The 15,256-nt window shown below is 35.7% G+C and overlaps 1 protein-coding gene across 2 annotated transcripts in view; it reads right to left on the bottom strand.

Annotated features, from left to right (window-relative positions):
- Positions 1 to 723: 723 nt before the first annotated feature.
- EIF3E (eukaryotic translation initiation factor 3 subunit E) overlaps positions 724 to 15,256 on the bottom strand; it is a 43,191-nt gene continuing 28,658 nt past the window's right edge. For both annotated transcript variants that reach the window (XM_081111376.1, XM_081111377.1), the window contains 6 exons: positions 13,174 to 13,300; positions 12,272 to 12,373; positions 10,856 to 10,965; positions 2,583 to 2,685; positions 1,927 to 2,061; positions 724 to 903 (listed from right to left, as the gene is read on the bottom strand). In XM_081111376.1, the coding sequence (XP_080967502.1) occupies positions 865 to 903; positions 1,927 to 2,061; positions 2,583 to 2,685; positions 10,856 to 10,965; positions 12,272 to 12,373; positions 13,174 to 13,300 (616 nt within the window). In that variant the 3' untranslated portion in view covers positions 724 to 864. The remainder of the gene's footprint in view (positions 904 to 1,926; positions 2,062 to 2,582; positions 2,686 to 10,855; positions 10,966 to 12,271; positions 12,374 to 13,173; positions 13,301 to 15,256) is intronic.

Consider the following 15,256-nt stretch of genomic DNA (forward strand, 5'->3'; position numbering starts at 1 on the left):
GCTATGGCCAGCCTGCAAATGGCCCTCAGCCCCTCACCCAGGATGGTCAGGCACCCCAGTGGGGACCCCCACACTGAAGGGGCTGTGGCCAGCCTGCAAACAGCCATCGGCCCCTCACGCAGGCTGGCCAGGCACTCCTATATAATAAAAGGGTAATATGCAAAATGACCCTAATAGCAGAATGACTGGGAATTGGTCACTATGACACACACTGACTACCAGGGGGCAGATGCTCAATGCAGGAGCTGCTCCTGGTGGTCAGTGCGCTCCCACAGGGGGAAGTCTGCTCAGCCACAAGCCAGGCTGATGGCTGCCAGTACAGCGGTGGTGATGGGAGCCTTTCCCGCCTCCTCAGCAGAGCTAAGGATGTCTGACTGCAGCTTAGGCCTGTTCCTCGCTGGCACGTGGACATCCCCTGAGGGCTCCCGAGGTGCCAGAGGGACGTCTGACTGCCAGCTTAGGCCCAATCCCCCCAGGGTCATCCCCTGAGGGGTCCCAGACTGTGAGAGGGCACAGGCCGGGCTGAGGGATCCTCCCAAGTGCACAAATTTTTGTGCACCGGGCCTCTAGTAGTAACATAAATGGAAAATACTGGGGGAAACTAGGTTTAGGTTACAGGGGCTCTCTTTGTAATGTTTTTGCAACTTCCTGTAAATCTACAATTATTTCAAAATAAAACGTTGAAAAACACATATACTTGTATACACAAGGAAGTTCACAAGATAATGAAACACAGCCAATTTTATTCAAATTCTCCAAAATTTATACTCAAGATGTTGTTTCTGCAATGTATGTCACCCTTTATATAATGGACTTATTATCTTCACTTGTATAGTTTTCTTGTTTTTTTTCCTTTACAGTTCTTCAGTAGAAGCCAGAGTCTTGAGTTGCCCAGTTAGGAGCCTAAAATATAAAAAAAGAGAGGGTAAGAAAAAAAGTAATTTTTGAAAAAACTTAGAAAAAGTGATACTAGCATTTCCTTTTAGCACTATTCCTGCCAAACCATTCTCTAAGATTTTAACAACCTCTGCAACTGTTAAATGTCAGATGTTCCACTTAGAGCAAAATAAACATATCAAAATACCATCTGATATTTTTGACCAATTATGAAGTATAACAATGACAAAATATTATACTAAAAATCAATACAAATTGATCCCAAATCATACAAAAAATCCGTTATATAAAAGATATTTTTCATGCTCAGTTATTCTACACTTGATTGGAATAGGCATTGACAATAATTTCCTAATTCATCCTTCTCTTTTAAGGACTGCTAAGGACACAAACCTGTTGCTAAAACTTCAACCAAATGAGGTCCTTGAATGTTTCAATGCTGCTTCCTTAAAACTTCACATTCCCCATTTACACATAAACACAATGGCTAGAGAGTTAAAAGTGGTCTAGAATTCCAAAATTACAAAGTCATGCAAGTTGTTTTAATGTCTAATATGTAGGATCTCTATCAAAAAGGGGGATATATTTTCTGAAAAAGTTAAATCTGATAAAATCAAATTTTAAAAGATTAACACTAACAGATATAATAAAATCACATTTAACAGAAGCGTTTCTTTAGATTTAAAAAAACAAACTTCAAGCACTTAAAAGAGGGCTATACATATAACTTGTCACCTTCCACTATCAAAATTATGTGTTGAAAACCCTGAGGAAATGAGTTCATGAAGTCACACAATAAGAGTAAAAGGAAACTCTAATTTTCTTTTACTTTCCCTAACAAATGCATGTAATCCATCTAAGAAAAATTCTCTTTCATTTAGTAATTTAAACAAAATGTTCATACCCCCAACAAATAGAAATGCAAAATCAGATACAACTGATATTACAATGTTCTCAAAGTAAGTCCATTTAACAATTATGTTACAGTATTGCTAAATCCCATACAAACAGAAAATGTGTGGTTCTTACCTCTGACCTACTATTCTGATTAAGTTTCTTCTCAATATTCATGGCCAACATCTGGCTTCTAAATGAAAGGCTTTTGGTCTTTTCAATCACTTGCTGATAGGGTGAGACTGCATTGTTACCCATAACCACATGACCCTAAAATAAGACAGAGGAAAATTGATCCTGTAATGTTAATGACCATTTCCCAGGTACATCATAAGCATGACATGACAACATTAAATGACTGCTGCACATTTTTATGTACTAGAGCAGCCATGGGCAAACTATGGCCTGCGGGCCGGATCCAGCCCTTTTGAAATGAATAAAACAAACAAACAAAAAAGACCATACCCTTTTATGTAATGATGTTTACTTTGAATTTATATTAGTTCACACAAACACTCCATCCATGCTTTTGTTCTGGCCCTCCGGTCCAGTTTAAGAACCCATTGTGGCCCTCAAGTCAAAAAGTTTGCCCACCCCTGTACTAGAGAGATGACAATATTTACCCAATCAAAAAAATAGGAGGTTGCTGTTTCCTTCAAAGAACTATTATTATACATTAAAACACAACAAATTCTTAATAGACTAAAGTTTCCTAATGAATATTCAGGAAAAAGTATAAAGTAACCAGCAACTGCTATCTAGTTATGTAGGACAGTTAGCTTAATACTCACTAATTTGGAATCAATCTTGGCATCCAGTCTTGCATTTCTAATCAAATTGACAATCCACCTTTCCGCTTCTTCTGGAGTCATGTTCAGCTTATCTGCCAACATACTAATGAAAAAGTAAAAAGGACATTAACTGAGTCTAAAAACTTAGTTTTAAGTACATAGTCTTTGACCCACATATGTTAATAAAATAAGCAAAGTAGAAATAACCTCATAACTTAAGGAAATGCAAAAGCAGTTGGCAAATATTTTGTGAAAAGTCAAAACTAACCTTCTATAGGGAAATTATATTAATGTAAGCTCCAATATGTTTATCACACACATTAAAATTATTGCTTCCATACTTTGTTTTTATCTACAATTGAAAATGGGTCCAAGAATTATTCTAGAACAGCTTTTAAATTTCGGACACACACCATATCTAATAAGCTATTCAGCTATACTAAATTAAATCCCACCACAGTAATCTTTTTTGACATATGTTGCATATTTTATGGTAAACAGATTCATAACTTAGCCTACAAATCTACAGAGTTGTATATAAAGGGATAAAAACATTTTTAATATGCATTTTAATAGAGAGATGACTATCATATGTGCCTACAACCATTTAGTGAAGAAACTTATCAACAGAGAAATGTTCCAAATCATAAATGGAAATAACTTTTTAATAGACAATAAACTCAATACTGTTCTATTCAGCATCTGAAATTTGTCAGCTGAAGAAAAAAGGAGGCCAGAGACAAATGCTTCCCTTTCCCTGCTATTAAAAAAAAAGGGGGGGGGGGACTGAATATCAAATAACTTTAAATTAGAGGCAGAGATAGGCAAGCATAAATTAGTGAATGTAGTAATTTTTCATAATTAGTATACAGTGAAAATAAGTCTACTTTGAGACTTAAAGATAAGCCATTTACAGATATAAGGGTTTACTGAAATTTTATTTCAAATTACTTCAGATTTTGCATTATATAAATCATGTCCATGTCATCCTAATTACTCTGTATTTTTTTTCAAAACATCTACCATAGTTTATAACTTTATCTTTATTTAATATCTGTTTCTTTTTCTGGATTTTAAGTTCTGAGTATGTGCTCCCTGCTATCTTATCTTCTCAATGCCTGGCCAGAAAGTTGCTTATTCACACTTGTAATATTTTCTTATTGAATAACTTAGTTATACTGTTGTTATTATATATATATATATATATATATATATATATATATATATATTTAGTATACTTAAGCCAGTGGTTCTCAACCTGTGGGTCGCGACCCCTTTGGCAGTCAAACAACCCTTTCACAGGGGTCGCCTAAGACCATCCTGCATATCAGATATTTACATTACGATTCATAACAGTAGCAATATTACAGTTATGAAGTAGCAACAAAAATAATTTAATGGCTGGGTCACAACATGAGGAACTGTATTTAAAGGGCCAGAAGGTTGAGAACCACTGGCCTAAGCGACTGAAAGACCAGTTGCTATGATGAACACTGACCACCAGGGGGCAGACGCTCTTTCCGCCCTCCCTCCTTCCCTCTGAGATTCGTCAGTTTATTCCATGTTTCCATGCCTGTGGTTTCTGCTCATGCATTGAGCATCTGCCCCCTGGTGGTCAGTGCATGTCATAGCTACAGAATGGTCAGCCGGTCGCTTAGGCTTTTATATACACAGATCACTACACATAACATATTTAACTTTTTTATAAAGTTGAACACTACCTTTTAAAAAAGTTTTTGCATATTCTTGAAAAGGCAAAATAATAGAAATGACGAACAAATGATTGGTTGCCAGGGGTTAAAGAAAGGTGGCAGTGGGGGGAAAGAGGGGGGAGAGTGGGTATGGATATAAAAGAGCCAATTAAGGATCTTTGTGGTGACAAAAATGTTCTGTATCTGAATGTTTCACTATCAATATGCTGGTTGTGATGCTGTTTTGCAAGATTGACAGAAATTGTATAAAGAACACAGGGGATCTCTATTTTTTACAACTGCTTATAAATCTATAATCATCTCAAAATAAAAAGTACAATGAAAAAAGGAGGTTTTGCATCAAAATTATTTAGGAGCTATAAAAAATACAGATACTGAGATCTTCCTCCAGAGAACATTTTCATTTCTAGGCTTTGAGCTCAGTCATCCATTATTTTTCCATCTTTTTTTTCTTAAAATAAAATAACAACTTCCCACTTGATCTAATATGCAGTTAGGACTACAAATCACTAACTTAAAACAATGATTCCCCAAGGTTAATTGTAAAAGAATCACCTGGGAAGCTTTAAACCCAGATTCTCAAGCTCTGATCCCAGAGATTCTGATTCAGAAGGTCCAGGTTAAGCCAGAAAATCTATTCTTTTTATGTTTAAAAACCTCTGGATTGGAGAACAATACATTAACAATTTTCTTAATGTATTCTTTAAAGGTAAACATTACCTCAATTGATCATAATCTTGGAGTTTGCCCTATTTATAAAAGCTTAACTTATAGTCAGCCATATTCTTAACCCATTATAAACATAAAGAGGCCTACCCCCAGGACTGAGTCCTACTGAGTGGATGCCCTATCTTCTCTTGAATCTTACAACCTGAGATCTCATTGTTGCTCTAAGAAGAATATTTCTTTTCTCACATGATGCTACACTTTCCACTCTGCCCCTACTTTCTTCATTATATACTAAAGATATTAAACCACTGATTTTTCACTCGATTACTCTAGAACAGAGATTTTTAATCTTTATCATCTCATGCACATAAACTATTTACTAAAATTCTACAGCACACCAAAAAAATATACTTTTTTGCCAAACTAAAAAAATAGGTATAATTTTGATTCATTCACACCAGATGGCTATTGTTGTGTTGGTTGTCATTCTTTTATTTGAAAAGAAGTCAGTGCCCATGACTAAAAAGTCAAGAATTGCATGTTTTAAAAATTCTTGTAGTCCACCAGTTAAAAATTGCTGCTCTAGCAGGTTGTAACTAGATGCCTAAAAATTGCAACATGATGCAGTGGGTCTCAATCCTGGATGTGCTTTGAAATACCCATTCTTAAACTACAATATAGTAGCCCTATTACACATCATAGCACAGCATACTTAGGAAATTTGATCCAGAAAATTTGGGGTAGCTTCAGAGACTCTGTATTTGTAAAATAAAACAAAATAAAACTCTACAGAGATTCTGTGACAAAGAATGAAACAATGACTTATGATTTTCATTTTTATCCTCTAGCTCAAGTGACAAACTCCTGATAAATTCATCTAAATCTGTTATGTCTAAAAATATCAACTGTTCAACAATGAAAAAATAAAAGTTCACAGTGAGGTACAACACAATGAATGTCAGAGACCTAGTAAACACAGGCTCTGTCATTAAGTAAGACTTAACCAGCCTTCAGTTTCCAGCTACAATCAAGAAGGAAGTGTACCCAATCAGTGCTTTGTAGAATTCTGTTTCCAGAACTGTTTCCAAGGTTAAACAGAGATGCCTTAGCAGCCAAGAGAGAAGCTGAATAAAGGGACAGGCTAGACAGGATGAAGGAGCTCTGATCTGATCTGCTTACACACACACAGTTCACTCATAAACAATACAGGGGTTCGGGGCAACAATCCTCTGCACACAATTCTGCGTAGAACTTTTGATTCCCCCAAAAATGAGCTAACTAAACTCTTATCAATAACATAAACAGTTGATTAACACGTATTTTGTATGTTATATGCACTATGTACTGTATTCTTACAATAAACTAGAGAAAATGTTAATACTTTTTATTTATTTAAAAAAATCTGCATAGAAGTGGACCCATGCATTGCAAACCTGTGTTGTTCAAGGTGAACTGTACATAAATAAATAAATAAATAAATAAATACACACACACACTCATAGATATTTAGCATCACATTTGAAAACAAGCCCTACACACACAAATTTAAAAACCATGGTTCTATAACTTGAAACCTGAGCCACATTTAAAGTGCTCAAATGCCACATGTGGCTATTGGCTACCATAGTGAACAATGCAAAAATAAAACATTTCCATCAATGTAGAAAGTTCTATTGGGAAGTCCTATTGTCAATGACTTAATAACTGTGTGTTGTTCAATTAGAACTTCCTATGATTTCTTATAGCTCTAAAATTATTCCTTAATATTTGAAGAAAATGCATTAATCTATCTATTCAAAATCATCTAAATCAGTAAAACATTCTACAGGTAGCCAAAAATGTTTAAATAACCCAAGTAAAAAGGAAATAAGAGAGAAAAGATTTCTGGACTTTAGAAAAGAAAAACTACTGAATGAGAGAAGGTATATGCCAATAATACATCCAATAAGGGGTTAATATCCCAAATATGTAAGAAACTCAAACAACACCAAAACCCCCAAACAATTCAACCAAAAAACAGGCAGAAAACCTAAATAGACATTTCTCCAAAGAGGATATACAGATGACCAACAGACATATGAAAAGGCAATCAACACCACTAATCATCATGGAAATAAAAATTAAAACCACAATGAGATATCACCTCATACCTGTCAGAACAGCTATCATTAATAAATCACTAATAGGTTAAGAAACAAATGCTAGCAAGGATGTGGAGAAAAAGAAACCCTTGTGCACTATTGGTGGGAATGCAGATTGGTGAAGCCACTGTGGAAAACAGTATAGAGGGCCCTCAAAAAATTAAATAATCATATGACCCAGTAATTTCAAATGTGGGTATTTATCCAAAGAAATCCAAAACATGAAAAGATATACACATGCCTATGTTCACTGCAGCATTATTTATAATAGCCAGGATATGGAAGCAGCCAAAGTTTCCAACATATGAATGAATAGAAATGTGGTTATATACAACAGTATAGTACTCAGCCTTAAAAAAAAAAGAATAAAATCTCACCATTTGCAACAACATGGATGTACCTAAAGGGTCATTATGCTAAGTGAAATAATACAGAAAAAGAGAAATATTGTATGATTTCACTTATATGTGCAATAAAAAAAAGGAACAAAAATGTAACAAACTCAGATACAAGGACTACTACAAATTGGTAGTTAGTTACAAGATAGCCTGGGGGTTGTGGAATGGGTGAAAAAGGTGAAGAGGTTAAGAAGTACAATTTGATAGTTATAAAATAGTCACAGGAATGTAAAGTACAGCATAGAAAATATAGTCAGTAATCTACACTAATAAAAACGAAAGATGCAAATTGACCAAACCTTTGTGAAGCCTACCAGCCAATCAGGAGTGAGTATGCAAATTAACCCAACAAAATTGGCAGGTTAATTTGCATACACAGACACTGAGTGGCTGGGGGGGGGGGGGGGCGCAGGAGTGGGATGCTTGCGTCGACGCCATGGCGATGACACAGGCGTTCCGCACCTGGGCCTCTGGGCAGCGTGGGAAGGAAGAAAAGCAGCTCTGGCCAGAGCGAAGGCGGTGCCGGAAGCCAGGGGAAGGAAGGCCCATTCTTGCACGAATCTTCGTGCATTGGGCCTCTAGTACCATAATAACTATGTATGGTGCCATACAGGTACTAGATTTGTCAAAGTGATAACTCCGTAAAGTATATAAACTTTTAATCACTATGTTGTACACCTAAAACTAATATAATATTGTTTGCCAACTGTAATTAAAAAATAAGTTAAAAACAAACAAACAAAAATATCCTAGCCAAGCCAGTTTTCTCAGTGGTTGGAGTGTTGGCCTGCCAACCAAAGGGTCTCAGGTTTGATTCCCAGTCAAGGGCACATACCTCATTTGCAGGTTTGATCCCTGCCCCCATCTGGGGAGAGTGCATCAGGCAACCAGTCTGTGTTTCTCTCTCACATGTTTCTCTCTTTCTCCCCTCCTTCTCCCCTCCTTCTCCCTTCCTCCCACTCTCTCTAAAAATCAATGGAAAAAATATCCTCCGGTGAGGATTAAAATAAAATAAATAAATACATAAATAAATCCTATATAATAAAGAGGTAATATGCAAATTAACCATCACTCCAACAAACAAGATGGCCACCACCATGTGGACACAAGATGGCCCGCAGGGGTGGGCAGTTGGGATGGACCAGGTCTGCAGGGGAGGGCAGTTGGAGGCAATCAGGCCCGCAGGGGAGGGCAGTTAAGGGTGACCAGCCTGGCAAATGAGAGAAGTTAGGGGTGACCGGGCCAACACGGGAGGGCAGTTAGGGGTGACCAGGCCTGCAGGGGAGGACAGTTGGGGGCAACCGGCCTGCAGGGGAGGGCAGTTAGGGACAATCGGGCGGGCAGGGGAGCCATTACGCGTCGATCAGACTGGCAGGGGAGTGGTTAGGGGATGATCAGGCTGGCAGGCAGAAGCGGTTAGGGGCAATTAGGCAGGCAGACGAGTGGTTGGGAGCCAGCAGTCTTGGATTGTGAGAGGGATCCCAGATTGGAGAGGGTGCAGGTTGGGCTGAGGAACACAACCCTGCCCCAACCCCCCGTGCACAAATTTCGTGCACCAGGCCTCTAGTAAAATGATAAAAAATAAAAAAATACACTAAGCCTGGACGGCATGGCTCAGTGGCTGAGCGTCAACCTATGAACCAAAAGATCAGGATTTGATTCTCAGTCAAGGCACAGGCCCGTGTTGCAGGTTTGATTCCCAGTGCGGGGCGTGCAAGAGGCAGCCGATCAATGCTTCTCTCTCATCATTGATGTTTCTATCTCTCTCTTTCTCTTTGAAATCAAGAAAAATATATTTTTAGAAAAATTCTTAGGTAATGATAATGTTACATAAAAGTTTAGTGTAGCAGTCCCACTATAGTATCTTATTTGAGCTACACATCTCAAATAAGTAGATAGGACAAATACTTTTATCTATTTTACTGGTAAGGATAGTAAACCGAATCATAAGAAGCAAAATAATGAGTATAAGGCCCCAGAGTTAATAAAAAGGACTAAAACTGGAACAAACTTTCTTATTCATGGTACTCTCAAAGCACACACCAAAGTGACAAAGCACTGTCATGGACAAAAATATGAGCTCACTAATACCAAGGAAAGAAATGTATTCACTCAACAAATATTTATGAGCATCTACACTGTACAAAGTTAGTATACTGAGTGCTAAAGGTATCAAAAGGAAAATCTGCTTCAAAAAAAACACCCAAGTGATCAAATTCTAAATATGGGGAAATTTCAACAAGGGAAATAAAAATATTAGCACCCTTCTTTCACAAGCCTGATTATAAATCTTAAAAGGAAAAAAAAAAAAAAAAAAAGCAATGCTAGCATTCTGGTACCTATTGTCCAGCAGAGTCCCACATATAGACACATACAGATAAGTGACACCTATCTATTTCACAACCACAACATACTAGGAACGTGCAAGTATTCTTTAAGAGAATCAGACTTTTAAAAGTATGGATCTGCTAGCTATAGTAAAATACTAAAAAACCTTAAGTCAAAGCTTTAATTCCCATAGGAAAAGTCCCATGATCACGCTATACTTCTAGCTCTGAATAACCCACTTCAATAACAACCACTAAAATTAGGCAAGCAAGTATGGATGCCTTAGCAAAAACAAAAGTCACTAAAGAAAAACTTTGGTCTACACACAATTCCTAAGAGGCAAACATTAAAGTAATAAGTTTTAAAATATTATGGAGTATTTACTGTTTGTCTTCATCTGTGGCCAAAGGAATTGGTTATTTTTCAAATTCTAATACATAAAATTAGTTTCTAATAGGTTATGTAAGTTTCACATTTCCCCCCCAATACTTTTCTCACACAATAGAGAACATTTCAACTAAAATTCACCATAATTTTTCCATGTTTCAACATTTTAAGATGTCATTGGAGTTTACTATATAAGAATTCAAATATATAATCAAATAAAACAAACTCAATTAACTGAAATGATTACCAAATGTGGTCTTTCAAGAATATTTCCGATTTACTAAGGGCTAAATCCTTATTTGAACTCCTGCTGAAAACCACTCTAAAACTATATTCTCCTCTTTTCTTCCTATTATAGTAGTCTTTTTAAAAAGTAACTGATAAATAACATTGCCTTGAAGTTATCGTTTTCAAAAATCACGCTGTGCCACACACAGAAGCTAAAGATATTTTTGAGTCTGATAACCCAGAATTCAAACAAAAGTTACAATTTTTAATCTCTATCAGACTGTTTCCTTTTTCTTCTAAAGCAAAAAAAAATTCAATTAACTAGAATCCTATTAAGTGTACTTTACAATAAATGGAAATTTTTAGAAATTTAAAAGTATAAAATACAAATCAAATCAGGATGTTCTTACTTTATGCTGATACACTGGTGGATGCGACAAAAAGTCTCAAATATGAAGAGACGAGCATTTTCAATAAAATCCTCAAGACAAGCCACCAAGAAGAAGTCATTCACAAGCACCTATGTGTATAAAATGTAAAAGAAAAAAATTAATGGCACTTGACTCATTAACTTCGTTTGCTTTACTAATTGTTCCAATTCACTAGAATTCTCTCATCTATGATCACAAGTTCTACACAACACTTTCTAGCACACTATATTGAAGCTTCTAATATAAGTTAAACAAGTAAACGCTATAAGAAAAAGACGTAAGAACTGCAATGTTTCCTTGTTCCAGTGATGATTTGAACAATATTGTGACAGATTAGCTTTGTACTGTCCATTCTCCTACATAAATGCTCTATAGATAGCATATCTTTTCCAGTTATTTCAAATAGTTATGAATGAAGCAAAGATATGCATATTTCTGTGATAGTTAATAGATTTGTAAATCTACAAAGGAAAAATATTCAAGGGATGGTATCATAATTAAGAGAACATTTTAATAGCAACCAAGGGCTCCTCTGTCTTAGCAAGGCCTAGATACTTAATATAAGATACACAGAAATACTTAATAATGCTATATGACATGTTAGTAATATTGATGACTATATGAACACATATTACACTAGATTCTAATTTAAATTTTGTCCAAAGTTTAAAAATCACCTCAGAAGGTATATTTACATGATAATTTTCTCTTTCTTAGAGAAAGGAATCTTAGTCCTTCAACATATTTGGTCCATCATTGTGCTAATATTCGGGTTCAAAAATGAAATGGACATATAGTAACTTGTGGATTTGGTAAACGCATTTAATAGGTAAAGTCTTGGCTTAACTTGTTAAAACTTCAAAACTAACTTAATTAAAAGAAAAACAACATACCCATAAACCTAACTCTTTCAGTTGCTCTGAGGGTACTTTAGTTTGCACTAACCAAGAGAAGAAACTGTAGTTATAAAAATCACACTTTTAGCTTGCCTGATTTATAGCAAATGTTAAATATAATAGTGAAAATTTCTAAAAATAGGCCCACTTACAAAACAAATTAGGAATCATAGTTGTGATATGCAATTCCAAACAACCTTGCCCATAGATATTAAATATTTCACATATTTACTTATTCAGGATAAGACATGGAATTATGGGTGTATGTGTGAATTTATAATACACTCAATGTTTAACAAGCTGTCCTAACTAAAAGGATACACACATGGCAACAACATTAAAAATGTTTTCATCCCAGCACATTTCTAAAAAATATGCCACTTTAAGATTAATATACATTCCTGATAGAATTACTTTAATAAAACACTGCAAGGTTAATTCTTACAATATATAAAAATTTAAGAATGCTATTAATGTATAAGAAAAAATTCATACTTACTGATTCACATTCCCTCAGCTTTTTCTGAGCCCCATCAAAGTCAAAGTTAACATATAAACATTCAACAAACTCTGTAATTGGGTCTTTATATGTGTAAGACTCCTGTAAAATAAAGTCAAAGGTCAAACTGGATCTAATTCAACATTGTTTGGTAGATTGTCCCTAGACTATGCCAATCTTCCTATTTTCTCCTCCATTCCCATTAATTTCTAGCAAATTACCTAGTATTTATCTTCTCAAAGCAATTGCTTGTATCCTGATTCCAGGCCACACCTTAAGCTTTTAATGCCTTCCAGACCAAGTTCTCTAAATTCTCATCCTAGAACCATCCTAAAAGCTTTCAAATTCCTCTGGTCCCAAAAGTATCCCTTAATAAACAGTGATGAACTTACCCAAGTATAATAGTATTTACACCCTACTGAAGGAAATTGCATTTTTAAATTTAATTTATTCTTATGTCAAGTAAATATTTAGGTTCTTTTCTAACTCACAGTGATTGTTGAGAGACTCACTAAATGAACGAGTAGGGCCGCAGCTGTTACACAACTTGGAAACTACTATTGTAGTCAATGTAAAGGCCATTACTCTGAAATTATGCAGACAGTGACCTCCCAACAAACAGTTCTAGGCTCCAGATCTTTCACTCTTTGCAGTAAGAGCAACACTAATATACAGTGTATATTAAATATCCACCTAGCAGAGAACAGTATCATTCATACCACATCTAACATTATATCTTGAGCTTAAAGAGAGTAAATATCCATTTGGGACTCTTGGGCTCTTCTTCATGTATACTTTCCTCCTATTTTTAAAACATCTTTACCTTAAAATGAGTAGTTCTTGGGGAACAAAAAGGCATATTAAAAAAAAAAAAAGAAATCAATATAGATTTAAGTTTTTACCTGTTGAATCACTTTGACTAGATCTTTTAGGACCTGCCGGCGTTTTCGAACATCTTTGTTTGTTATGACTGCTGTAGTCAAATAGCGAAGAATATGTGGACACATTGTCTGAATTGCATTAAGATACCTAAGGTAAAAATACAAAGGCTATTTAATATTAATAACTTACCTAGTTTTTCTAGACCTATAATCATATATTAAGTGCTTAAAAGGAAACACTCAAACAGCCCATTAGATTGTACTGTTTAAGCAATCTAAGATTACAAACACTGAAGAATGAATACTATAAAGGTCACCTCCTCCAAGGAAATGCCAGTTGATATTGCCCAATTTGGAGTGAGACTCACTTAAAAGGTAGATAATCCTATTATAACTGTTGCGTAAAAGTTATTTTGGAAGACCCTATATATGCCACCAGTCTATTCCAAAAGACTAAGCAATGACTTTCAGTTATTCACCTAGTAGAACAAATATGTGAAAATTTTCTATGTGCAAATTACTCATCATAATCAGAAAAACAGGCATTTATACAAATTAAAATATTCAGAAAATGAAAGACTGGAAACTACAGAAAGAAAGAAACTATTATAGTATTACAGGGCTTTGGTTAAACTGGCAGTACTGGTAATTAGAAAAAAAGGACTACATGTTAAGACAAATGTCAACTGGTCTTGGTTAAGATTTAGCAAATCCAGCTATTCTGACTATCAGCAACTGAACACCCTGTTATACCTAGCATTTCTCCTGCTCAAGGTTTCTTAAATAGCTCCCCAATTTTTATCCAATAAGTACCTCTGAGTGTCCAACACTACGACAAACTTAGAAATATTTGTCAGTAGCCCTGGCCGGTTTGGCTCGGTGGATAGAGGACTCAAGGGTCCTGGATTCGATTCCGGCTGGAGACATGTGCCTGGATTGCAGGCTCAATCCCTGGTGGGGTGTGAGCAGGAGGCAGCCGTTCAATGATTCTCTTTCATCACTGATGTTTGTATCTCTCTCTCCCTCTCCCTCCCTCTGAAATCAATAAAGAAATAAAAATAAATATTTGTCATTAAAGTCCATTCCTCTTAGCTGAATATTCAAGCCCCAAAGTACCCATCCACATCCATCTCCCACCAAACCATCATTGACTGCTTTCTGCTTTCCTTACTTACACCTCCCTCCACATGGATTGCTCTCACAAATACAAAACTCCGAAACTTAAATTCTAGCCATCCGTTAAGGTCAAGCTCAGATGCCTGATCTTCCAAGTTGCCCTGTAATATTAGTAAATCTTTATATATTGTATTGTAGATTCCCCATAAAATGCTATCTGAACTCTTTTTTAAAAAAAAACATATTTTATTGATTTTTTTATAGAGAGGAAGGGAGAGGGATAGAGAGCTAGAAACATCGACAAGAGAGAAACATCGATCTGCTACTTCCTGCACACCCCCTACTGGGGATGTGCCTGCAACCAAGATACATGCCCTTGACAGGAATCGAACCTGGGACCCTTCAGTCCGCAGGTCGACGCTCTATCCACTGAGCCAAACTGGTCAGGACTGTTTGAACTCTTTAAAGGACCCTAGAATCTAACAATATCTCAAAATAATATCTAGTTCCACTCCACCTTATATTCCCTCCAAACAAGACAGGGTATAAAAAGAATCAACACTTACTCAAGAATAAAACAATTTCTAGGAAAAGATAACTAAACAAATCAGCTAAAAGTTTTATTATCTGAAAAATTAAGGGAGATTCAGGCAAAAAATTTTAAATTACACTATTGGTTCAGAACAATCTTTCTAATTATCTACACTATTGCCAGACATCTCATGTACAAGTTCAGGAAAGCATGATTGCTGCTCCTAGTATCAGTTTTGAAGTTGATAATTTTAGTGGGCACTTAGGGAACTCATTCATATATTTATTCATATAGTATTACAAAAACTAAGTTCATTGTATATGACATTAAACATTTATTTTCACTTTTCCTAATTTTAGTATTATTGTACCCAGAGATCTTCATTTTCTTTTCTTTTTTTTTTTTTTTTTGGAGAATGAGTTCCTTGGGAAATCATCTCTCTCTTTCTGTGAGTAT

Source organism: Myotis nattereri (assembly GCF_964212035.1).
Source record: "Myotis nattereri genome assembly, chromosome: 17".
NCBI classification, from domain to species: Eukaryota; Metazoa; Chordata; class Mammalia; order Chiroptera; family Vespertilionidae; genus Myotis; species Myotis nattereri.